At 39.4% G+C, this 26,355-nt stretch overlaps 1 protein-coding gene across 2 annotated transcripts in view; it reads left to right on the top strand.

Moving 5' to 3' along the window:
* Positions 1 to 2,200: 2,200 nt before the first annotated feature.
* Positions 2,201 to 26,355, top strand: part of KLHDC1 (kelch domain containing 1) — a 44,184-nt gene continuing 20,029 nt past the window's right edge. The window contains exons 1-8 of one of the 2 annotated variants that reach the window (XM_004602006.2): positions 2,201 to 2,596; positions 13,832 to 13,902; positions 14,355 to 14,472; positions 14,893 to 15,011; positions 18,609 to 18,687; positions 21,735 to 21,818; positions 25,577 to 25,660; positions 26,084 to 26,142. In XM_004602006.2, coding sequence (XP_004602063.1) covers positions 2,501 to 2,596; positions 13,832 to 13,902; positions 14,355 to 14,472; positions 14,893 to 15,011; positions 18,609 to 18,687; positions 21,735 to 21,818; positions 25,577 to 25,660; positions 26,084 to 26,142 — 710 coding nt within the window. In that variant the 5' untranslated portion in view covers positions 2,201 to 2,500. The other variant, XM_055130726.1, reaches the window with a different exon arrangement.

Genomic DNA, 26,355 nt, shown 5'->3' with positions numbered 1-26,355 from the left:
CTCCTGGCTCATGCACTCAGGAATTACTCCTGGCGGTCCTCGGGGGACCAGATGGGATGCTGGGATTCGAACCCGGGTTGGCCTTGTGCAAGGCAAACGCCCTACCCGCTGTGCTATTGCTCCAGCCCCAGAAACAGAAATTCTTTTTTTTTTTTCTTTTTGGGTCACACCTAGCTCTGCACAGGGGTTACTCCTGGCTCTGCACTCAGGAATTATCCCTGGCGGAGCTCAGGGGACCATATGGGATGCTGGGAATCGAACCTGGGTCGGCCGCATGCAAAGCAAACGCCCTACCCGCTGGGCTATCGCTCCAGTACCAGAAACAGAAATTCTTATGCACTTACTTTCTTAGCAGACCAACAACACTTCAAGGACACTCTGTGTCCATTCTGTGGTCACAATGTAGAGCACCATCCCCTAGTAGCAGTTTGTTTCTTGCAGTCGTTCATTTCTCCTGCTCCTCAACTGTTCCTGAAGGCAGGGTGGGCAGGGGCCTAGTTCCCCCATTAGAGGGCCATATAAAGTGCCAGGGATTGAACCAGGTTGGTGGCATGCAAGGAAAGTGCCATACCTGTTGTGCTATCTCTCCAACTCCACAAATATCTTAGTTTTTATTTTTTGCTTTTTGGGTCACACCCGGCGATGAACAGGGGTTACTCCTGGCTCATGCACTCAGGAATTACACCTGGTGGTGCTCAGGGGACCATATGGGATCCTGGGACTTGAACCTGGGTCGGCCATGTGCAAGGCAAATGCTCTCCCTGCTGTGCTATCACTCCATCTCCTACAAATACCTTATTTATTTAAAAATTATTGTTATTATTATTATTATTATATTACTTGTGACTTGGAGATCTCAGATCTCAGTCCTGGGTCCCACATACTGCCCCTGGTACCATGTAATCTCATCAATGGCCAAGATCCAAAGACTATAAAACAAAGCTCCTGGAAGAGAGCAATGCAGAGTCTCACATGGCAGAGCCTGACAAGCTACTAGTGGTGTATTTAGTATGCCAAAAACAGTAACAAAAATGGGCCCCATTTCCCTGATCTTGAACATGACAGGGATGAATGGAGATGTTACTGGCGCCTGCTCAAGCAAATCGATAAACAATGGGATTACAGTGATTATTATTATTATTAGGTTTCAGGCCTAGTAATGTTCAGGGATTATTATTGGATCTGCACTCAGGGCTGACTGACTCCTGGCAGCACTTGGGGGACCATAGGGGATGCCAAGGTTAGAATCTGGGTTGGCTGCATGCAAGGGAAGCGCCCCACCTGCTTCATCCCCTGACAATTTCCTTAAAAGTTAACTCTTTAAAACCTAACTCTAAAGCATTGGCAGAATTAGCTTCCTGCTAACCCAAATTTTACTTCAGTAGCAGCATTTTGTTCTAAGACTTAGACAATTCTCTATAGGAGTTTCTTAGAAAATATTCTCAGCAGGCAGACTATATGGTCTGGTCCTTGTTGAAAATACTCAGAACTCTAGTTTCGGTGTAGGTGTAAAAGTATTTGAAGAATGGGATGGCTGTATTCCATCAGAACTTGATTAAATAGTGAAATTTGATTTAGCACTATTTACAAATCCTTTCCATGGGGCCAGATAGATAGTACAGCAGGTAAGGCGCTTACTTTGAACATGACCCACCAGGAATCATTTTCCCAGCATGCCATGAGAACCCCCGAGCACCATTAGGATTGATTCTGGAGTACAGAGCTAGGAATAATCCTTGAGTATTGCCAGGTGTAGCCCAAAACAAAGAAACAAAACATTTAAATAAATTGACTAAAAAATGCCCTGCAACAGAAGGCGGACTAGGATTTAACTCCTGACTGTGACTTGCAGGCATACGTTTTAGGTGGGGGGAATATGTATATTTGTATATATATATATTTATAGGATATATGTAGATATATCCTATAAATATATGATATATCTCATATATGTGATATGTGTCACATATTCACATATTTATATATATCACATATTCACACCATTCTATGGATAGTTTTCTGTGCTGGGGGTCGACTGGAAAAGACAAACCCTCCATAAGCATCAATTTATTAACATACTGATTACCGATGTCTATCACAGCACCGGCAGCGGCAGCAGAGGCGGCGGCGGCACGGTGCAGCGGTCCAATCAGAAACAGGCTTAGATCGCACCGTCCAATCCGTGCAACCCTAAGCGGAGCCACCGGCCACCCCGGGGAGCGGGCAGCAGGAGCCATCCAGCAGCGGCCGAGGAACCTCCGTAGCCATCTTTCGAGCAAGTCGAACCCGGAGCAGCTCGGGGCCCGCCTCGGCGCTCCTGGGCACCGCGGGCCCCGGCCGCCGCCGCCGCCGCCGCCGCCGCCGCGCTGCTTCCGCCTCCCCAACAATCTCGACCCTCGCCGCGTTCCGTTCGTGCGCGGAGGAGCGGGGCGGGAGGAGAGGCTGCGCCCTGGGCCGGGGCCGAGACGCGTCGCGAACGGCCCGGCCCAGCGGCTGCGCGATGGCGGACGCGCAGCTCTTCTGCGTGGCCGAGGAGCGCAGCGGCCACTGCGCGGTGGTGGACGAAAACTTCCTCTACGTGTGGGGGGGCTACGTGGTAAGGGGAAGAGGCGGGACGGGGCGGCCTGGCGGCGGGAGCCCGCCGGCCCGGGGCCAAGAGCGGACGCCGAGCGCCCGCCCCTCCGCGGCCCCGAGGAGGGGGCCGGTCCGCGGCCGAGGCTCCCGGCGCTCCCGGGCTGGACGCCGCCCCACTCGTGCTTCCTCGGTGGTAGCCTTCCGAGGCGGCTTGGCGGGCGCTTCCCGGGGACTCGCCAGCCCCCTCCCCGGCTCCCAGCCGCGGCCCTCGAAGCCCAGAATCAGTTACTGCGCGATTCATTAGCCAGACTGAAAGGCACCCCGAGCACGCCGTGTGGTTTTTATAGACATATACATATGTATATAATATATATGTATATATGCATATTTCCCTTATTCTTGTGGCGTAATTCGAAATAATCGAAATCCCCGAAGCCTTTAAATATAACCTAGCCTTTTTTTTTTTCCGTTGCGCTTCCTTTCTAATGGGTAATGAGCAAAGCCCCCCTCCCCCATCTCAAATATAGCGTGTGTGTTGAAAAATTTCTATCACAATGAACGTTTGAATGTACGTACTTGTTTTTCTGTGATCATGGGATTATCGAATCATGGATTCTCCAGCTGGACAAATCGTTCAGAAATATATGCCTACGCCCTTAGTGTACAGATGATTAAAGACAAAAAAAAAAAAATACAAAACCCGGTCTGGAAGTTCTAGTGAAAGTAGAACTACGTCTCTGTTTCTATATTATTATGTGTGATGTAACCTGATTGAGTCACTCTCTGAAATAAAGTACGTACTGTCTATGCTAAGTGATTGTCACATGCAGGTTGGATCTCGATGTTTCGATTGTGTCTTTAGTGCAGAATGAGGATGAAAAAATGAAAACCTTTGAGTGCCTACTATACCTGGCAAGTGCTAGGAAGCGTTTATCCCTAATCTTATTAAGTCTTACGATACCTTGTTCCTAATATCCTTATCTTTATTTTTAAAGAGATGGATGAGTCACTGAATAGAAACAACTTAAGTCACCATTTGACTTCAGGGGCATCAGGTTCCAATCTTTAAGTATGTTGGATTTCTTAAAGTTTTTTTTTTCTAACAGATTAGGTTACTATGATTTCTTATCTTGTAATATTTGCACCATTTGTTTTTATAGACTGTATTTTGGTGGTTTATGCAGATGAAATATTTTTACCGTTTTTTGAACAGTCACTTGGGAGTGTAGAGATGCAAAGTTCATCTGCTACGTTGATTTTTAATATTGTAAAAGTAAATTTTTTTGTTTAAAACTAATGTTCCTTAATAGTTAACATCTGGTGGCTATAGATTTTTTGAATCCATAAATTTAATGTCTGAATTTTTGTTTACTTTTTGGTCAGACACAGTGGTACTCAGAGCTTACTCCTGACTCGGGATGGGGTATCACTTATGGCAGGGTTGAGGGTATTATATGTGGTACTGGGGATCAATCCCCAGCCTCTGCTTGCAAGAGACGCACCTTAACCCCTGTACTATTTCTCCAGCCCCCAATTCTGATTTTTTTCATCTAAATTTAATTGTGAAAAGGTGTGATTGATACATGCTAAGTCTTCAGGTGGTTGTCATTAAATAGAAGTATTTTTTTCCCCTGCTGTTTTACCTCCACAAATGGAGTGTTTGTCAGAACCATCTTCGAAAGGCCCACACAGATTTTGATCACGTCTACTACTTTTTAATTTCCAAGGATTATTGTTGCCGGAAATCAGGCTTAGGTAAAACCACAGAAATAAGGGAGGATTCAGTGAATTCCATCTCACTCCTGAACTTCTTGGGACACAGAAATGAGGGAGGACTTTGGTGGGAGACAGTTCAATGACTAAGGCACTTGCTTCTACATGGCCAACCCAAGTTAAGTCCTGGAACTACATATGGTCCCTTGAGCACTGCCAGAGTGATTCATGAGTACAAAGGCAGAAGTAAGCCCTGAGTGCCACTGTGTGGCAAAACCAAAAAAAATAATAAGGGAGGACCCAAGTAAATTCTTCCTTGGCAGTGGCAGTTACTTTGCCAATCCGCCCAAGTGGCCAGTAAAGTCACGCCTCACACCAGTCTGATTCATCTGCTTTGTCTTGGAATTAACCTTTGCCAACTAAGTCTCAGCAATAGCAACACCTAGGCTGGAACCAAAGAGCAAACTGAGCTCTTCGGTTCTCAGAGACATGAATCACCTTGAATGCAAGGTTCTTATTTACTTGCAGGAAAGAATTCAAGAACAAGATGGCATGTGGATAAGAGCAAAAAAGTTATCTTAAAGATAATACATATCTGAAGCATGGGTGTGGGTGTTCTGGGAGTTATTTCTACTTGATCTTAGAGCAAGGGTTTTGAATTTTTTGTTTGTTTTGGGTGCTTTTTTTTTTTTTTTTGCCTTTTGGGTCACACCTGGAAATGCTCAAGGGTTACTCCAGGCTCTGCACTCAGGAATTACTCCTGGCGGTGCTTGTGGAATCATGGGATGCTGAGTATCGAACAGGACTGACCATATGCAAGGGAAGTGCTCTACCCACTCTACTATTGATCTGACCCTTGGGGCAAGGGTTTTTAAGAAGTAAATTAAAGGGGAGACTGTGTAAGGGTTTGGGTATAACTTGTATGGTTTAGGTGTTGCTAAAGTTGTGCCATGTATAAGGACTAAATGCTCATACATCTTGTGTATCACTGGCATCTATACAGCTAGTGGCTGTGTGAATTAATATGTATTAGGTGCTTGATGAAGGGAAAACTGAAAATAAGGTCAGAATTCTGCTCTTTAAGCATGCTTTAGTAACTGGTTGAAATTGGCTTTTTTCCCTCTTCAGTTACTTGAGATGGTCCTTTTATCCACCTGATAACAGTTACCCATTCTGCCTCTCCTACCTCATTATCAGCAGTTAAAATATGTCTCAGGTATCTAAGTGGAAGAAAAGGGAGAGAGGAAGACTGAAAAGAATAAATGCCATAAAAGAAATATAATTTAGTAATTTTTTTGTTCAGATTTTTCTGAATAGAAGATAGCTATTCAAAATGATCATGGAATCTGGGAGTGATGCAATAGTAAGTCATTAAGAGTATGGTCAGATAATTCTAAATTGTGTTTTAAATGCAATTTTCCTTCTCATTAACACAGAGTCTACAATGAACATTTAAGTTGATAAACATATTTTGAATCCTAGAACTTTTATGGCTCATAATATTTATCTAAATTGCTTGTTGCTCTATTGTCACATATTCTAAAGGACACTATCAGAAAATAGCTCTGCCTCTGAAGATAAGAGTAGTAATGCTGATTCAAGTAAGTGGTAAATTCTATATGGTGCCAAATATTTTTTTGTTCTTTGTTCTCCCATGTTCTTTCCAAATTACTAAGCCATACAAGCCTCAGTGCTGCTACTAGGAATTTGTAAACATTGTGAGTGGTATCATGGCTTTGTTGAGAAAAAGTGGTGTGTCAGCATATTTGTGGATCATAAGCTTTCCTGTGTGACTTAATCATACCAATAGATTTAATTCCATAACACAATTGCTATTAATACATTTTGCCTTTCAGAACATATCTACATAAATTATATTAAGTTCATATTTCTATTATGGGTATGAACTTACAAGGAAGAATCTTAGAAATTTATAAATTTTTTTCAAAGAATCAAAATGGGAGGCTTGAAGAGTGAGGTATTAAAACATATCACAATAATATAATAATTCAGTCATTACTCATGTGTTGAGATATGTTGATGAATTGGAAAACAAATTACATAAACTGCCAAACTTGCAGAATTATTTTGTAGAACATTTCAATTCTGGAAAAAATGATTCCATATTCAAATATGTTCCTGGAATAAAGGAAAATTATATTGGTGTTATAAGATTGAAGAGTTATATGTAGAAAAATTAAACTATACCAGAAGAAAATTTGTGATTCAGGTAAAAGCATAAGTTGGGGAAAGAAAAATTGTCCAAAGAATAGGCAAATCAAACTTAAGAAAATACCATAAAATGAGAAGGCGAAATGATAAACCAGGAAGGGTATTTGCAAAGTAAATAACAGGAAAATTTGCCGTTATAAAGTGGGCAATGCATAAACAGTGTACAAAAGAAATACAAATACAGTAAGAATTAACGAAACCCAATTGAAAACTTCAATTAAGTCTCCATTTTGCAGAGATTAAGATGATTGTTGATAGAACATGGGCAATTGAATTTCACATAGATTAGTAAAGGGAGTACAAATTTGTGTAAACTTTTTTTGAAGAGAAATTAGCAATATGTATTAGAAACCTTTAGTGTGTATCCTCTATATAAAACATATATTCCTAGAAAATCAAATAGGTCATTTTTGTCATGTGGATGCCTAGAATTTAATTCACCTTCCTTTGTATTATTCCCCATGGAATATATAATAAAACATTATATATTCCTAGAAAATCAAATAGGTCATTTTTGTCATGTGGATGCCTAGAATTTAATTCACCTTCCTTTGTATTATTCCACATGGGCAATTGAATTTCACATAGATTAGTAAAGGGAGTACAAATTTGTGTAACCTTTTTTTGAAGAGAAATTAGCAATATGTATTAGAAACCTTTAGTGTGTATCCTCTATATAAAACATTATATATTCCTAGAAAATCAAATAGGTCATTTTTGTCATGTGGATGCCTAGAATTTAATTCACCTTCCTTTGTATTATTCCCCATGGAATGAGTCTTGTTTGGGTAATAATTGTTGGACTACTTCATTCCTACACTGGTAGAATGTGACTTTTTTAAAGGTAGGATTCGTATTTTCCTACTGTATCCCATGCCTAGAATTGTACATAACTCAGTAAAGCTGCCCAAATGAAAAATAATATGAAAAAGCCTGGTATTCACTTTTATAATCTCCTTTCTAGGTTGTAGGTAGCTGGCTTGGCCTCTGTTAGAATTCTCTGCTAGAAAGAAGTTGATGCAAGAGTTAAGATGTAGAATAAGGCTTGAAGGAGAGTTTGTATTAAGATCAAGGTCCTCCATAGAATGTGGTGCCACAATTGCTCCTTAGGCTGAATTTTGTTTGTTTTCTATGATGGTTCTGTGAACCACCTAATATTTCTTTTTCTTCGGGGGGGGGGGGGGGGGGGGGTGTGTGTGTGTGTGTGTGTGTGTGTGTGTGTGTGTGTGTGTGTGTGTGTGTGTGTGTGTGTGTGTGTGTGTGTGTGTGTGTGTGTGTGTGTGTGTGTGTGTGTGTGTGTGTGTGTGTGTGTGTGTGTGTGTGTGTGTGTGTGTGTGTGTGTGTGTGTGTGTGTGTGTGCGCGCGCGCTGTGGTGCTGTGCTTGGTGTACATATATATGGTACTGGGGATTGAACCCAGATTGATAGCATGCAACATAGGTGCCTTATCCCACTGTACAGTTGCTCCAGCCCTACTTAATAATTCTTAAATTTTAATTCATTAGTAATTTGAAGAATACTAATGAATGTAAAATAAGTATAAAGGCAAACATTTATTCAGTTTGCAGTGATTAAGAAATAGAATCATTAGATGCTTTCTGTTTATCCTTTATTACATTGCTCCTCCAACCCCATCTTTTTTTGTTTGTTTTTGCACCATATCTAGCTTTGCACAAGGATTTTCTCCTGGCTCTGCACTTAGGGATACTCTTAGGGGGGCTTGAGGGACCATAAGGGGTTCTGGAGATTGAATGCCAGTCAGATGCATGCAAGGCAAGTGCCTTCCATGCTGTACTATCCAGTCCCTCCAACTCCCATCTTTATAGGATATCTCTATATTGATTTCTTATTGATATTTTTTATTATATGTTTGTATCTCTGAACAGTACTTCTGGAACATCAGTTTGTTTTCTTTCGTGACAATTCTTTAGTTCACATGTTGTTAAGATTCGTACATTGGTTGGATTTTGCTTTTATGTAATTTAAGCTGTATCAATTTATGCTTGCTCTCCCAGCCAAGCTGTTCAGTACCATGTGGCTGAGTTTAATATTATGAAAATCACTTTGGACCTATCCATCAAATCAGAAGTAACCCTTAAATACTGGTTTGGCCCCAAAACAAACAAAAAATTTCAATGACAATTATTGGGTGAGGTGTTTTATATGTGTTCATTTCATCAGTTTTGCTAATTATATGGTTCAAATTACTTGTATCTTTATTGCTTTATTTCCTGTTCCATCAATTAGTGTCATGGGTATTAGAAACTTCTATTGTGGATATTGTAACTTCTCCCTATGATATAATCAGTTTTTTCCATGTATATCTGTATTTTTATGTGTAGCTTTTTTAGGTTTTTATTAATTTAGACTTATATCTTCCTAGTTAATTGCACATTTCATGGGTCTGTAATTATCTTCCTTATAGAAATATTTACCTTAACATCATTTTGGTTGTTTTTTTTTGTTTGTTTGTTTTTTTTTGGTTTTTGGGTCACACCCGATGATGCACAGGGGTTATTCCTGGCTCTTCACTCAAGAATTACCCCTGGCGGTGCTCAGGGGACCATATGGGATGCTGGGATTAGAACCCGGGTCGGCCGCGTGCAAGGCAAACGCCCTACCCGCTGTGCTATCGCTCCAGCCCCCTTAACATCATTTTGTTAACATTAAAACATCGATGTAGCTAGGACTATTATGACAGAGTATTGGTAAATATGAGAATAGATGCAAATATCAAAAGATATAAAGTTCTTTTGATGCTTATTTTGAAAGTAGAACTATGAAAGGGGTCATCAGACTTAAAACTCTTCTAAAGGTTTTATCTATGGGAAGAAGGAAATTAGTAGTTTTTGAATATTGCTAAGTATTAAAATAGAAATAGACTAATATATAACTAGAATCATATAGTTTATATAAAGTCAAAGCAAAGAGAAGAATTGGAAAAAAACAAAAGAAATGTAAAAAATCAAAAACTTTAATGGTTTTATAAAATCCTAAGCCTTTGTTACTTCAGATATTCCTTGTTTTCACTCTTTTAGTTCCTAATGTAGTATTGTTTTGTTTTGGCAGGGCAGGGGGGACGGGGCACGAGTTGATGCAGGAAATCAAATCCAGAGCCTCCCACATGTCATCAATATTCTACCCCTATTCCCAGCCCCCTGATCTTAATTCTGATTAGACTTAGTTTTACCACTTTATGTGTTTAAAATTCTTTAAAAGTATAGCCCATATTTCGGTCTATATTTCTATATACATTTATTTACTAGTTCTCTCTTTGTAGGGTTACTTTAATAAGAACAGTTTTAGTGTAATGATTGGGGTTGAAAAGCTAGATTAGTCTGGGTTATTGTAAGGTGAGAGGTGAGATACTGGATATAGCCCTGTAGTCAGTGAGTGTACTATGGAAGTTTTGTTAGAGGTATGAGAGTAGTAGGAATTAAGAAGGTTTTTTTTTAATATAAATTTGTTGGGGAGGGGGTGATACATCTGACAATGCTTTGGGCTTATTCTTGGATCTGTGCTCAGGAATCATTCCTGGCACTGGTCAGGGTACCAAATATGGTTTTTGGGAATGGAACTGGGGGGGTAGTCATCTGTATGCAAGGCAAGCATCTTAATCCCCCATACTATCTCTCTTGTCTCAAGAGGAAGTGTTTTTAAAGACGAGTATTATCAGGGAATATTTGAGTATTGATAGGGATTATTTAGTCAAGAAGGAAAACTTGAATCATTTCGAAGAAAAATATGTAAAAGAATAGGATTAGGTTCAACCTTTTCAGTTCTGCAGTTCACTGTGCTTTTGTATTATTGTTTTAAAAATTAGTGAAAAGAGCTTTTTAAAAAAATCAGAGTAGGAGGCTAATAACCAAAGGCAGTGGAAATAAGGGCGAGAACTGGACCATGGTTGGAAGCTTGCCACAAATTGTGGGTGGGGAGGACAGTTAGTACAAAGAAGAGACAACTATGACAATGATAGTTGGAAATGATCACTCTGGACAAGAACTGAGTGCTGAAAGGAGGTAAAGGAATTTACATGATAACTTTTCAGTACCTATATTGCAAACCATAATGCCTAAAAACAGTGTGGGGGGGGAGGTGGCGGAGGTGGCGGGAGGGAAATGTGGATTCTGGTGATAGAAAATGTACACTAGTAAAGGGATGGGGCTTGGAACATTGTACGATTGAAACCCCAGCATGAACAACTTTATATCTCATGGTGATTCGGTAAAATCTGAAAAAGAAAATCAGATGATGAATATACTGGAGAAATACTACAGAAGTTAAGGCATTACCTTGCTTGCAGCCAGTTTTGTTTTGATCCCTGGCATTGCATATGGTCTTTTGAATGACACCTCCTAGAGTGACCGCTAAACATAGAGCCATGAATATGCCCAGAGCACTGCTGGGAGTGACTCAGACAGAGCCCGGAGTAGTCCCTGAGCAGCACCAGCTATGTTCCCAACACTTCACAAAGAAAAATAGGTGGCACTGCACTTTTAGAATTGTTGAATTGCCTGCATCCCATATTGGGGTGTGTAATTTCTTTACTTCTTTTTGTCCATGGTCTCTTCCCTGTAGCCGTCTGGATACTCTTGGATAGTTTTTCTTCTTTCCCCTTTTAATGAAATGTCTGCTTCACACAAACACATACACACTAAAATGAAGTAAGCTTAGAGTTGATTTAACCGGTATTAATCACACATTCACTCATATCAACAAACAGTCCTGGAACCTTTTAATTTAATTTTTTTTTCAACTGGAGCAATAGCAAAGCGGATAGGGCGTTTGCCGTGCATACAGCTGACCTGTTGGGTGTGATTCCTTCATCCCTCTCGGAGAGCCTGGCAAGCTACCGAGAGTATCCCGCTAGCACAGCAGAGCCTGCAAGCTACCCGTGGTGTATTCAATATGCCAAAAACAGTAACAAGTCTCACAATGGAGATGTTACTGGTGCCCAAGCAAATCAATGAAAAACAGAACGACAGTGTTACAGTGCTTCTTCAAGGGTGTGTGTGTGTGTGGGAGGAGCACATCTATTTGTGCTTAGAGTTCTGTGCTCTAATGGGGTCATTCCTGGAGGTGTATGGAGGAATATATGCTATAACAGGGATTAAATGGATCTGGTGCATGCAAGGCAAACTCCTTATCCACTATACTATGTCTTTGGCCCAATCTTTTAATTTTATTCTAATAAATTAGAGAGAGATAACATTTAAACTGATTACTGAAGAATGAGCAAATAGCCAGACAAATTCTGGGGAAATGTTCCAAGAGAGAAGATCACAGATGAAGCTCCTAATACAAAGAAATTGCACAGATTTAGGAGCTCAAGATGAAGTTAGAAAAGATATCAAGTACTATGTAGCACAAAGTTATAATTATAGTAGACTTTCCTAAGAATAGTAGGGAACCATTTAAGAGATTCAAATAGAAAAGCCACAGAATCTGTTTTCATAATATTCCTATAATAAAGGTGTCCAATTGAGACGGCTAGAGTCGGAGATGCGTTAAACCTTAGGATCACGTAACTGACTCGTCTAACAGTTACTCTATTTGATAGTCATCTAATGTGGCTTCCCCAGACATGATTGGACATTTTCTTGGATTAGTAGAATGATTTTCTTTGTATGTGTTTATAGGGGAGGGGGGAAAAGAGCTAATAGTTAACTTATTTTAAAATTTTAATAGCAATAAGAAAATTGCCTAAGCTGCCATAGTATTTTATTAATTTAAGTATAAGATAGCCTTAGAAATTTTTCTTTTCTTTTTTTTTTTGCTAATAGCAGTGGACCCCAGAAATAAGGTGGTATAATGTACATATATCATACCAGGCATTGAGCTCAGTAGCTCATGCTTGCTCTGGGTACTTTCTCAGTCACTGAGCCATCTTTCAGGACTTTTTTCTGCCAGGATCATTACCAGCAGGGCTGTCAGGATGACGACATCACTTGTAGGTACTACTGGAGTTTGAACTCTTCATTGCTTTAAAGTCTTTTTTTTTTTTTTTTGCCTCTTTATGGCAGTCAAAAAATACACGACTCTTCTCAGTTCATGCAGTGGCACTAAGGTTTGAACTCATGACTTTGCTCTTTCTGGCCCCTTAAAAATTCCTAAATTGCTTTTAATGCTATTTTTAGAGACTAGACAGATGGTACAGGAATTAAGGCATATAACCTTGCATGCAGTTGACCTTGGTTTGATTCCTGTGGTCCCCCAAGTACTGATAAGTGACCCCTGAGCAGTACCAGGAAGTACCCTCCAATCATTCATAACCCAAACTATTTAAAATCATCATTGCATATTGGGCCACACCTGGTTATGCACAGCATTAACTCTTGGCTCTCTACTCAGGGATCACTCCTGATTGACTCGGGTGACCATACCTGAGGAATCTAAACCCAGTTCCACTGTGTGAAAAACAAATGCCCTACCCAATGTACTATTGCTCCAGCCTTAAAACTATTTATGGACTCAAGAAGTTTTGACAGATTTATGTAAGGATTTATTTTAACTCCTAACTTTTGTTGTTGTTGTGGAAGTTACACCCAGTGATGCTCAGGAGCCACACAGAGCTGAGATAGAATTCCTTGGGAGAGCATGCCCTATTACTGAGCCACATCCCTGGTTCAGTGGTTGATATGTATGTATATAAGTATGTATGTGTGATGCCAGAAATTGAACCTAGGGCCACGCATGCAAGGCAATTGTTATACCACTTGGCCACATCCCTGACCTGCTCTAACCCTGTAGCCCCTAAGGTTTTTAACTTCATAATCCACATTCTCATTTTGACTAATTAAATTTTTCTGGATCCTCAGATTCTACATTTTATAAATGCCATGCCATGTACATAGTAGGCACTCAAGATGTTAGCTGAATCAAGGTGATAAATCAATCTGGTACTGTTAATTAATTATACCTTAAAAAATACCTTTCCTTTATTCCTTCCCTTTATCCTGTGCTGCCTTTTCTGGTTTTGGGTTTTTTAAAAAAAAAATTTTGCTGATGTTACTTTTTTTCCCCTTAGCTTTATGTTTTTCAGCAGTCTGCCTCATAGGTAGTTATTTGACTCATTTCCCTTACATAGAATCCCCTTTTCAGTTTCACTTGTCCTGAGTCTTTTTCATAAACTTCTGTTTTGTATTCTAAATCTTTTTTTTCCCCACTTCTCTTAGAAAATGCCTTTATATTAAATGTTTTGATCCTGTTAATCTTTTTAATAGTATTTTTATTGCAGTTCCTCCAGCCTGAGAAAATACTTAATTGTTACTATATAATTGATAAACATAATTTTATGTATTCTATGTTTTTAGTCTATTGAAGACAATGAAGTATATTTGCCTAATGATGAAATTTGGACCTATGATATTGATAGTGGGTTGTGGTAAGTAATTTTAAATTGCAGAATGTCCAATATTAATATCATTGTAATTTTTTTCATAAGCTAAAGGGATTTAGGAAACCTAGAAACCTAGAACATACTGCGGCATTTCCTCCCCTTTTTAGTACTTTATTTTATTTTACTCTTTCCCTCTATCCTTTTTCCACCTTTTGTACTTTATCATGCCTTTTAAGACTAAAGCTATCTCTGAAGACTGTTTATTCTTCTAAGTATTCCTGATACTGGTGACAATAGAAGAATTTTTGTCATTTCCTGCCCCCCCCCCAGTAGGTTGAAAATTCTTTACCATGAACCTTAGAGTTTTTGCTGTATTGGTTGCCATTGCATATTAATTGTCAGTAACAGTGTTTATTGAAAAACTACTCATGGAAGTCAAAGGGAGTTTTATTTTGACTTTCTAAAGGTTATGGAATTCTATGTTATTCTTGCTACAGGACAATGCACCTAATGGAAGGAGAACTCCCTACCTCCATGTCAGGAAGTTGTGGTGCTTGCATTAATGGAAAGTTGTACGTTTTTGGCGGATATGATGACAAAGGATACAGCAATGGAGTAATATTTTCTTTCAATTCAGGAGTGAAGCAAATGTAGTTTTACTGTATTCTGTATTGTTTCTATCACAAGTTTGAAAATATTTATAAAAGAAGATATTTGTTGAAAATGTTTATTTTATGATTCTTAAGGGATGAAATATAGAGTAAAAATGCAGTAGTTTTGCTCTTCTGTGTCTCAGCTTCAAATTTAAGTACATAATTTGTTGACATAAATAGGTCAGTAGTATAATGGGAAATTATCTATCTCAGGATATTTTTTTGGGTATTATTTTTGCTTCTAAAGGAATCTAATTTTTATCAAGTATAAATTTTTATCTTTTAAAGGGAAAAAGTAGTAGTAGTAATTTTGCATTTCAAATAGATGTAAATTTAATTTTCAAGTAGCCTCTCTGCTAAATGTCTTCTCCTCTTTTAAAAGCTTTATTTTGTTAATTTGCGAAGAAGTGATGGAAACTACATTTGGGAAAAAGTCTCCAAAGTCAAAGGACGGCCACCCACACCACGTGATAAACTTTCCTGCTGGGTATACAATGACAGGTAGTACAGCAAAATCTTGTGAACAGCATTTCAGTTAGGAACCCTGAGAAAGAATCATACCATAGAAAAATAGTGGAAGCAACTGTTTGGTTTACTAAGCTGTATTTATTTATTTATTTATTTATTTGTTTATTTATTTTTGGGTCGCACCCAGTGATGCACAGGGATCACTGGGTCACTCCTGGCTCTGCACTCAGGAACCACCCCTGGCAGTGCTCAGGGGACCATATGGGATGCTGGGAATTGAACCCGGTCAGCAAGGCAAATGCCCTACCTGCTGTTCTATCACTCCAGCCCCTATATTTATTTATTTTGCTACACTCAGTTGTGCTCAGGACTTACCACTGGCTCTGCACTCAGGGATATCTGTGTGTGTATGTATGTGTTCCTTCTTCTCCTTCCTAACATAAATATGAGTTTATTCTTTATATTGTTCGGTAGCATGCTGTTTTTTCTTTTAGGTAACATTACATCATGGAGCTAAGACAAGATTAGGGTGCTTGCCTTGCACGAGACCAACCCTGGTTCAATCCCTGGCAGTGCAGTGGCCCCCCCCAAGCATTTCCAGGAATGATGGAATGATGGAGTGACCCCAAACATTTCCAGGAATGATGGAGTGATCCCTAAGTAGAGTTAAGAGTAAGCCCTAAGTTCCACTGGGTATAACAAAAAAAAAAAGTGTTTTTAATATACACATATGTATATATAAATGAATCACGAATCACGAAATCCCGTTGATCATCGATTTCTCGAGCGGGCTCAGTAACCTCTCCATTTGTCCTATCCCTGAGGTTTTAGAAGCCTCTCTCCACTCGGCCTTCCCAATGACGCTGCATTGGAGGCTCTTTCAGGGTCAGGGGAAGGAGATCCAACTTGTTACTGGCTTTAGCATATGAATACAACATGGGAAGCTTGTGAGGCTGTCCCATGTGGGCAGGAAACTCTCAGTAGCTTGCTAGTTTCTCTCATTCATATATATGTATATATATATTTATATTTTTATATATAAATGAACAATCTTTAAAACAAATTTTTAAAAGTGAACAGTCTTCATGAGTTACATAGGTATATGTGCATACACATACATTAATGTGTATATGTGTGTATATATTATGAAGATTTTTCAATTAAAAAATCTCTAAATAGGGGCTGGAGTGATAGCACAAGGGGTAGGGCGTTTGCCTTGCACGAGGCTGACCTGGGTTCGATTCCCAGCATCCCATATGGTTCCCTGAGCACCGCCAGGGGTAATTCCTGAGTGCAGAGCCAGGAATAACCCCTGTGCGTCGTTGAATGTGACCCAAAAAGGAAAAAACAAAAAAAACAAAAAATAATCTCTAAATATCTAGTTAGAAAACATATGTTTGCATGTTTTGGTTTTTGAGCCATACCTGACTGTGCTCAGGGATTATTACCTTTGGCTGTGAGCTCAGGGATCACTCCTACCAGGGTTTGCAGGGCTTGAGGGACCATATTGGGTGCTGGGGATCAAACCTGGTTGGACTTATGCAAGGCAAGTGCCTTACCAGCTGTACTGTCTCTCCAACTCGAAAGCCTATTTTTTTTTTAAAACAACTGCATAGCCATGTTGGTGTGGAGGGCCTGCCCTGGACCCGGGAGCCCTGCTGAGCGGAGCCCCACTCCAGTACCTGGTGCGTGACCAGATTCTCCCCAAAGCTGCTGCTAACCCCACATCTTCAGGCCCTCCCCACAGCCTCGGGGAGCCCCCAAGAGCCTTAGCCCCTCGGCTCCCTGCTTCCAACACCCTCCCAGTTCTGGGCTTCACCTGCATAAGGACCCAGCTGTGGACCCCCCTCCTCCCACCTACTCACCCGACATGTTCCCAGGCCCACCTGGATCTGCAGCCTCAGCAACTGGCTCTGGGTCTCTTAGCCCTTCTGCTTTGCTCTCATCCCTCTGTCTTTGTCTGTCACTCTGTCTATGCCCCTCTCGTCTTTTTGTCTGTTCGTGGGAAACTCATCACTGTCGGCCTTGGCACCTTCCCAGTCTGTCCCCAACTATCCTCCATAAACTCATCTTATTACCTGCAAAAAAAAAAACAAAAAAAAAAAACCAACTGCATGGTATTATCTTTTGTTGGTATACAGTAGTCTAACCTTTCCCTATACATGAAACAATGAAACAGTACTTAGATTGTTTCATTTCTTTTAGTGTTGAAAGGATTTTTAATGACTGTGTATGTGTGTGTGTGTGTGTGTGTGTGTGTGTGTGTACATACACACATATCTATGATGACAAATCTCTCAATTGGATAAAATTTCAGAATTTAATTGCTTGGCTAAAGTAATATACTTATAATTTTGATAAATACTTAATTTTCTAGGACTACTTAACAAAATATAAAACTAAATGGCTTAAACAACAGAAATGTTAGTTTAGAGTTTTGAATTCTAAGATCAAGGTATCAGACGTTGGCTCCTTTTCTTCTTTTTTTTTTGGGGGGGGGTCATACCCAGAGATGCTCAGGGTTTACTTCTGGATCATGCACTCAAGAAATACTCCTTGCAGTGCTCAGGGGACCATATGGGATGTTGGGAATTGAATTCGTGTCAGCTGCGTGCAAGGCAAACGCCCTACCTGCTCTGCTATCGCTTCAGCACCCTGGTGTTTTGGTTTTGTTTTTTTTGGGATGTTTGCTTGCTTTGTTTTGGGGCCACTCTCAGGGACTATCAGGGGTTACTCCTGGTTTTGTACTCAGAAATTACTCCTGTCAATGCTTGGGGGACCATATGGGATACCAGGGATCGTACCCGGGTTGGCTGTGTTCAAGATAAGTGCCCTACCTGCTGTACTATCTGTCTGGTCTCCAAAAATAAAAGCGTTTTTTATTTTGTTTGTTTCAGATGGAAACAATTTTTATTTGTTTCAATTTTTACTAATATTTATTAATTATAACAATTTAACATTATTTTCTAAACATGTATGGGGCTGGAGTGATAGTACAGCCCGTAGAGTACTTGACTTGTATGCAGCCAACACAGGTTTGATCCCTGGCACCACCTATGGTCCTCCAAGCCCCTCTAAGAGTGATTCCTGAGCACAGAGTCAGGAATAATCCCTGAATGTTTAAGGGCCATTTAGATATTCAAATATCTTTCCATCTTTGAATTCTTTCCTCCCTTGATCTGGTTCACTTTTATTTATGTTGGTTTGTTTTTTTATTTTGGGGCCACACACAGTGATGCTTAGGGATTACTCTGGCTCTGTGCTCAGGGGTTACTCCTGGCGGACTTGGGGAATCATGTTGGGTACTGGGGACTGAACCTAGGTTGGCCATGTGAAAGGCAAGTGTTCTACCTGCTATACTATCACTTTGGTCCTGGGTCATATTGATCTAAAAATTTGTTACAGCTTTAGTTTGTTTTAATTTTGCTACTAGCTTCAGATGTGTTTTGATTTTGTTTTTTTGGGTGCCACTTCTGGAGCAGGTTAGGTACCCAGAAACACATGGTCTCCTGAGAGCACTGAGCAGGGAGTGCATGCACATGTATAGATTTTTAGAGTGAGGAAAATGATCTCTTTCAACTTTCCATGAAAAAGTTGAACTTTGAGAAGTGTGTCTTTTTTGTCTTTCAGCATAATATATTTTGGTGGCTATGGGTGTAGGAGACACAATGAACTCCAAGACTGTTTTGATGTTCATGATGCATCTTGGGTAAGACAGTAATCACTGCTTTAATTTTTTCGCTCTTTTTATTTACCACTAATATAAGGTCTTATAAATAATGATCCTAACTTTTCTCATTTTATTTTGTTATCATTTACACCAGAAAAATGTGTTTTCTCTCTTTTGCTTTTGGACTTTTTCTGAGGAGGTTTTCTTCTTAGAGGTATTAGTCTTCATGGTTACTGGCAAAATTGTTTCTTGGACCTCATTAATTTGTTACACAGTATGTAAAGGCTCAAGGAAAAGTTGGACATTTTTGATTTTAGGTTATTGCTCATATATGCATACTTTTAGGTATGTTCGTCAGAACTACAGACTGGCCTCAGTATAAGTTAGCAAACTGGCAATGACATTACTTTTCCTCTTACTCTTTTTGTTTTTTGGTCACACCTGACTGTCCTCAGGCTTGCTCTTGGCTCTGCACTCAGGGATCACTCTTGGTGGTTCTTGTCCTCAGCATATGGGGTAACTGGGATGGAACCCAGGTTGGCCAAATGCAAGGCAGCAAATGCCCTACTTGCACTACTTTCACTCTGCCCTCCTATTTATTCTTATTGGTTCGTGGATAGGCTATTATTACTGAAAGACTTCATGACTTATAAAAGTAAAATATATTTTTGGGTTTACTCATTGACTTTTGGTGACAGCCAGCTGTGTTTAAGGGTTACCCACTGTACCCTTAATATTTCTCCTGCCCAGAAATACTTAATTTCTGGGCTCCTGCCCAGAAATATTTAATATATAACTGGAAAAAACATTAATTTCACCACCAAGATGTATAAGAACACTTCAGATTTACTATCTGTTAACATATTTCATTTTATATTATTAGTATAAATGTGTGTTGTATATTTTATGTATATACCTTTGGATATAGATATATTTTTTTTGTTTTTGTATTTTTTGTGCCATACTTGGCAGTGCTTAGAGCTTAGTCCTGACTCTCTGCTCGGGGGTCGCTGTTGGCAGTACTCAGGGACCATCTGTGGTTCCAGGGATTGAATCTGGCTCAGCTATTTTCAAGGCAAGTACTATATCTCTGGATTTGTTTATTTTTTAAAGTTCCCATGTGTTCACATGTCTTTCCAACTTTTTAAAAATGAAATATTATATGAGTCAGGAAATAGTATAGCAGGTAATGTGTGTGGCCAGTCCATTTCAATCCTTGGTAGTGCTGCTGGTCCCCCAAGCACTGCCGGGAGTGATTCCTGAGCAGAGAGCCAGGAGTAAGCCCTGAGCAGAGAGCTAGGAGTAAGCCCTGAGCACAGCTGGGTGTGGCCTAAAACACCCTCTAAAACACTTTATTTAGTGCCAGGAATTGAACCCAGGGCTCCCCTATGCAAAGAGTACACTCCAACCCTTTTTGCCATCTCCCTGTCCCTAAAATATACTTAAAACATTTCTACTTGCAGTACAATTAGGAGTACAATTAGGATACTGAATATATGCTAAAGTTTCTGATATATAAGTAGTTCAGTACAATCCCCTTATAGGGGATTTTAGTAATTTTTTTTCCTGATAAGTACTGAGTTTATTTTAAAATAAAATTTTCATAACCCAACATTCAGTTACATGACCCTGTGTGGGTGAATAGTAAGTTAGACTTTAAAGGAAATAAGTTTTAGCCTTGAATAGAAACAATTTTCTTCCCACTTCATTTTTCTTTCTGTTCTCACATCTTCCATCCATTAAACTAGAGCAAATATCCTTTTTTTAAAAAAATCCTTTTCCCATCCATTTTTGTTGTGGTGGTGATAGGGGATCACAGACCAGATTGTGCTGAGAATCAACCTTGGTGCATATGGGGCGATTTTAGTAATCTTAACTATAACTGCTAAGTCTTTATCTTGCAGACATTTTGGTCTTTTAAAAAATAAAGAAGGCAGGAGAGATAACCCAAGAGATAATGTGCCTGCCTTGCATGCAGCTGAGCCCAGATTCTGGGTACTGCATACGAAACCCTGACCCCTACCACTAGTGATACCTGAACACAGAGGCAGGAGTAAACCCAGAGCACTGCTGGATGTGACCTAACGCTCCACTTCCCTCAAAAAAAAGAAAGAAAATAAGAAAATGAGCACTAGTTTGATTAAAGAGAGCCTTATTGTTTGGATAATGGGAAGTCATTGAAACTTCTTAGAAAAAATAATCTAATCCCCTCCAGTATTTTCTCTAATGGCAGTAGTTTAAAATTCTAACCATATTCTTCAGGAAACCATATCTTGGAATAGATATATCTGTCCTCTTCAATAGTTTTTCAGTTGAATCACTGTGAAATAGACCCTTACAAAGCTGTTCCTGATTAGGTTTCAGTCATACAGTAATCCAACATCCATCCCCCCACCAGTGTACATTTCCCAGCACTAGTGTTCCCAGTTTCCCTCCCGTCATCCCCCACCCCAACTTCTTTTCAATTTTAAAAGAGAAAATTCTTTGAAAACATTGGAGTCAGTAACTAAAGTTTTGATTTATACCATCACATTTAGTGAGCCACTCTGTGGATTTAGTTTTATGCTAACACTTAGCTCTGTTTTTAAATTTTTTAAAATTTTATTCAATTTTTGTTTTGTTTTGTTTTGGGCGACCCTGGTAGTGCTCAGGGCTTAACTCCTAACTCTGTACTCAAGAATCACTACTGGTGGTGCTTGGAGTACCCTATGGGATGTCAGGGATTGAACTCTACCTGTTATGCTATTGTTCTGGCACCAGCTCTGTTTTTAAAAAAGTACCTATTATGCAGCACTGCGGGTAGGGAGTTTGCCTTGCACTCGGCAGACCCGAGTTTGATTCTTCCATCCCTTTTGGAGAGCCCGACAAGCTATCGAGAGTATCCCGCCCACATGACAGAGCCTGGCAAGCTACCCGTGGCGTATTCAATATGCCAAAAACATAACAAGTCTCACAATGGCTACACTACTGGTGCCAGCTCGAGCAAATCGATGAACAATGGGACAACAGTGCTGCAGTGCTAACTATTATGCAATGACACTATGGAAATCTGAAAATTATAAAAGTCTTAAATATTTCTGTTTTAGGAAGAGCAGATATTCTGGGGATGGCATAATGATGTTCATGTATTTGACACAAAGTCACAGACTTGGTTTCAACCAGAAATTAAAGTAAGTATTTTAAAAAGTTGCCTTATACTTGTATATTGATTGATACTTTAACAATGTTTTTAGGGAACAGAGAGAGTACAATAGACCTGAGAGCATGTAAAGAAGGCTTTGTATGTGGGATTCCATTCTGGGCACAGGAGGATTCTGTTCCAGACACTGCTGGGAGCAGTCATCGAGCCCAGGATTAGCCAGGATTAGCAGTAAGCACCACAGACTGTGTCACAAAAACAAACAAAAATGATAGTTTGTTTTGGGGTGGGGATGGTAGGGAGGAAACTGGGGACTCTGGTGGTGGGAAATGTACACTGGTGAAGGGAAGGGTGTAGGAACATTATATGACTGAAACCCAATCATGAACAACCTTGCTAACTGTTTATTTCACTGTGATTCAATTTAAACAAAAATAACAGCCAAAAATTATATATATACATATATATATATATTAGTTTAAGCAATAGTGGGGGCAGGAGAGATAGCACAGCAGGTAGGGCGTTTGCCTTGCACACAGCCGACCCAGGTTCGATTCCCAGCATCCCATATGGTCCCCTGAGCACTGCTGGGGTAATTCCTGAGTGCAGAGCCAGGAGTAACCTCTGAGCATTGCTGGGTGTGACCCCAAAAAAACAAAACAAAACAAAAATAGTGAATTTACATATAACTAGAAAGTATCTTTTGTAATGCCTTATGCAGTGAAAGCAAGAGCTATAGTATGAGGTTCTCAAAAGCTCGGAAGATGGAGCAAGTTATTCAAAACATCATAGTACTTGGCTTTCTTATATACAAATAATGAAAGAGAAGAAAGAGACATTAAAAAGAAAATCCCATTCACAATAGTACCTCAGAAAATCAAGTACCTTGGAATCAGCTTAACCAAAGAGGTGAAGGACCTGTACAAGGAAAATTACAAAACACTACTTCAAAAAATAAAGGAGGACACTAAGAAATGGAGACACATTCCCCTGCTCATGGATAGGGAGAATTAACATGATCAAAATGGCAGTACTGCCCAAAGCACTATACAAATTTAATGCAGTCCCTATCAGGATAACCATGACATTTTTAAAGAAATAGACAAAACACTCCTGAAATTTATATGGAACAATAACCCCCCCGAATAGCTAAAGACATCCTTGGTAAAAAGAAGATGGGTGGTGTCACCTTCCCCAACTTCAAACTCTATTACAAAGCAGTAGTAATTAAAACAGCATGGTATTAGGATAAAAACAGACCTGCAGACCAATGGAACAGAGCTGAATATCCTGTCACAGACCCCCAAATACATGGCCACTTAGTCTTTGACAAAGAAGCAAGAAATGCAAAGTGGAACAAGGAAAGCCTCTTCAACAAGTGGTGCTGGGAAAACTGGATAGCTACTTGGCCTCTGTCTAATGCCAGGCACAAAAGTCAGATCAAAGTGGATTAAAGACCTCAGTATCAGACATGAATCTATAAGGTTTATAGAAAAAAATGTAGGCAGAACTCTCAATGATATTGAAGCTAAAAGCATCTTTAAGGATGAAACAGCACTGACCATGCAAGTGGAAGCAAACATAAACAAATGGGACTACATCGAACTAAGAAGCTTCTGCACTTCAAAAGAAACAGTGACCTGTATTCTGCACTTCAAAATACAGAAAGAGCCCACAGAATGGGAAAGAATATTTACCCAATACCCATCTGATAAGGGATTAATATCCAGGATATACAAGACACTAGTAGAATTGTATAGAAAAAAACTTCAAACCCCATCAAAAAATGGGGAGAAGAAATGAACAGAATTTTCCTCAAAAAAGAAATACAAATGGTCAAAAGGCACATGAAAAAATGCTCCACATCACTACTCATCAGGGAGATGCAAATCAAAACAACAATGAGATATTATCTCACACCACAGAGACTGGCACACATTCAAAAGAACAAAAGCAACCAATGCTGGCGTGGATGTGGGGGAAAAAGGGACGCTCTTTCACTGTTGGTGGGAATGCTGAATGGTCCAGCCTTTATGGAAAACAATATGTCAATCCTTCAAAAACTAGAAATTGAGCTTCCATATGACCCCGCAATACCACTTCTGGGAATATATCCCGAGGATGCAACAAACACAGTAGAAATGACATCTGTACCTATATATTCATTGCAGCACTGTTCACAATAGCAAAAATCTGGAAACAACCCGAGTGCCCTAAAACAGATGACTGGTTAAAGAAACTTTGGTACCTCTACACAATGGAATACTATGCAGCTGCTAGGAGAGATGAAGTCATGAAATTTGCTTATAAATGGATACATGGAGAGTATCATGCTACGTGAAATGAGTCAGAAAGAGAGGGACAGACATAGAGGGACTGCACTCATTTGTGGAGTGTGGGGTAGCATCACATGAGGCTAACACCCAATGACAGTAGATACAAGGGCCAGGCGGATTGCCCCATAGCTGGAAGACTGCTTCATGAGTGGAGGGGAGAAGACAGATGGAATAGAAAAGGGATCACTAAGAAAATGATGGCTGGAGGAGCCAGTCGGGATGGGAGATGCATGTTGAAAGTAGATAATGGACACAAACATGATGACTTCTTAGTGTGTGTGTTGCAAGCAATAATGCCCAAAACTAGAGAGAGAGTATGGGGAATATTGTCTGCCATAGAGGCAGGGGGAGGGTGGGAAAGGGGGTGTATACCCGGGATATTGGTGGTGGGGAATGTGCACTGGTGGAGGGATGGGTATTTGATCATTGTGAGATTGTAACCCAAACATGAAAGCTTGTAATTATCTCACGGTGATTCAATAAAATTAAACAACAACAACAACAACAAAAAAAAACCACATGGTACTTTGCAGCTCTTCCTTGGCTTCTCCCTGCTTTTCTTTGTATACTATTTCTGTCTTTGGAAGAATAGTTTGCTCATTTAAGAAGAATATGGCTCTGGACACTCAAACAACTTCTACTGTTATTGCATAATCTCTCAGTGACTTTAACTTTTAAAAATGGGTTTTAACTCTTTTTTGAGAAAAGGACTGAGCATAGTCTTTATATTATCCAGACTGTATCTGTCCCTATTGCCAAAGTACAGAGTGACCAAGTCACAGTCTCCAGCCTATCTCTATGGGAGTAAGTCTTTATCACTGACAATTTACCAGAACTCTATAGATTGGAATGATTACTAGACAAAACCAAAATGTACATAAAATTTGATCTACTTTAATTTATTTTGATTTTAGGGCCACATCTGGCTCTGTTCAGGACTTACTCCTGGCTCTGCACTCAGAATGTTTGTGGGGGGGAATCTTGCCAATGTGTAAAAATTAATTTTTTATTGAGACACCAAGATTTACAAAGTTATTCCTTGTTGAATTTAAGCTATACAGTTTGTTAACAAATATCCCATTACCGGTGCTCACTTCCTTCCAGCAATGTCTCATTTTCTCTCTCACCCCCAGTCTGCCTCCTTGATAGGCACATTATTACGTTTGTTAAACATTAGTATTTATTTGTTATTTATTTTTGGATGCCTTACCTGCTGTTTATCTCTCCAGCCTCAGAAACCACTTTTAAAAGGTGAATAAATGTAATTCTAGAGAGTAGTACAGTACTTGTCTATAATTATTACTATCTTAAATAATATTTTGCATATGTTTTAATTAGCTTACACTGGTAATAGTAGCTAATCAGTGAGGGATTCCTTATACTGAGCATGAAATATTATTTCCTTTCACATGTTTTCATTTGTTGCATTCTATTTACTGATCTTTGTTTGCAGAGCGGAGTTCCACCACAGCCACGAGCAGCACACACTTGTGCAGTGCTTGGAAATAAAGGCTATGTCTTTGGAGGACGTGTTTTGGTTAGTGTTTTTAATGGAAATTGTCTTTTTATATGCTACGCTTCTAATAAAGTTTGCTCCTGATGTTTTGAAACTATTCATTATGTAAATAATCTAAATTGAAATGTAATTCAGCAAATTGGTTACTTATCCTTTACTCCCAAATCGATCATTTATGAGTAATCATTGCTAATTATACATGATAATGAGAAAACTTCATTTCAAATTACCAAAAAAGTTTGATGTATTTTCTAATGCAATTACTTTAAATTTATTTCTTTCTCCTTTGACATATTAATGTGGTGTCTCTGTTAATCTCATTAATGTGTGGTGTTGTTTCCTAGTATATAAACTTCTGGTGTTATAAATAATCTAATTTCGATCTGAATTTAGTTCTAGCCCATGAAAAATATTTAACACTAACTTGATACACTTTTATTTTAGCAAACTAGAATGAATGATTTGCATTATCTAAATTTAGATACCTGGACTTGGTCTGGAAGGTAAGTTTAAAATTTAAGTGCTTTAATCTATAGACATTTCTTTGTGTGTGTATGTTTCTGTGTGTGTGTGTGTGTGTGTGTGTGTGTGTGTGTGTGTGTGTGTTTGACATAATCTAAATTTGGGTGACTAAACATAACTTGCATTTTTACCCTTTAGGCCATTTATGTAAAACATGGTGTGTTAATTTAAATATATAATTGTTTTTAATCAAA

The sequence above is a fragment of the Sorex araneus genome, chromosome 3 (assembly GCF_027595985.1).
Source record: "Sorex araneus isolate mSorAra2 chromosome 3, mSorAra2.pri, whole genome shotgun sequence".
NCBI lineage: Eukaryota > Metazoa > Chordata > Mammalia > Eulipotyphla > Soricidae > Sorex > Sorex araneus.
This window is presented reverse-complemented; position numbering and strand designations above follow the sequence as displayed.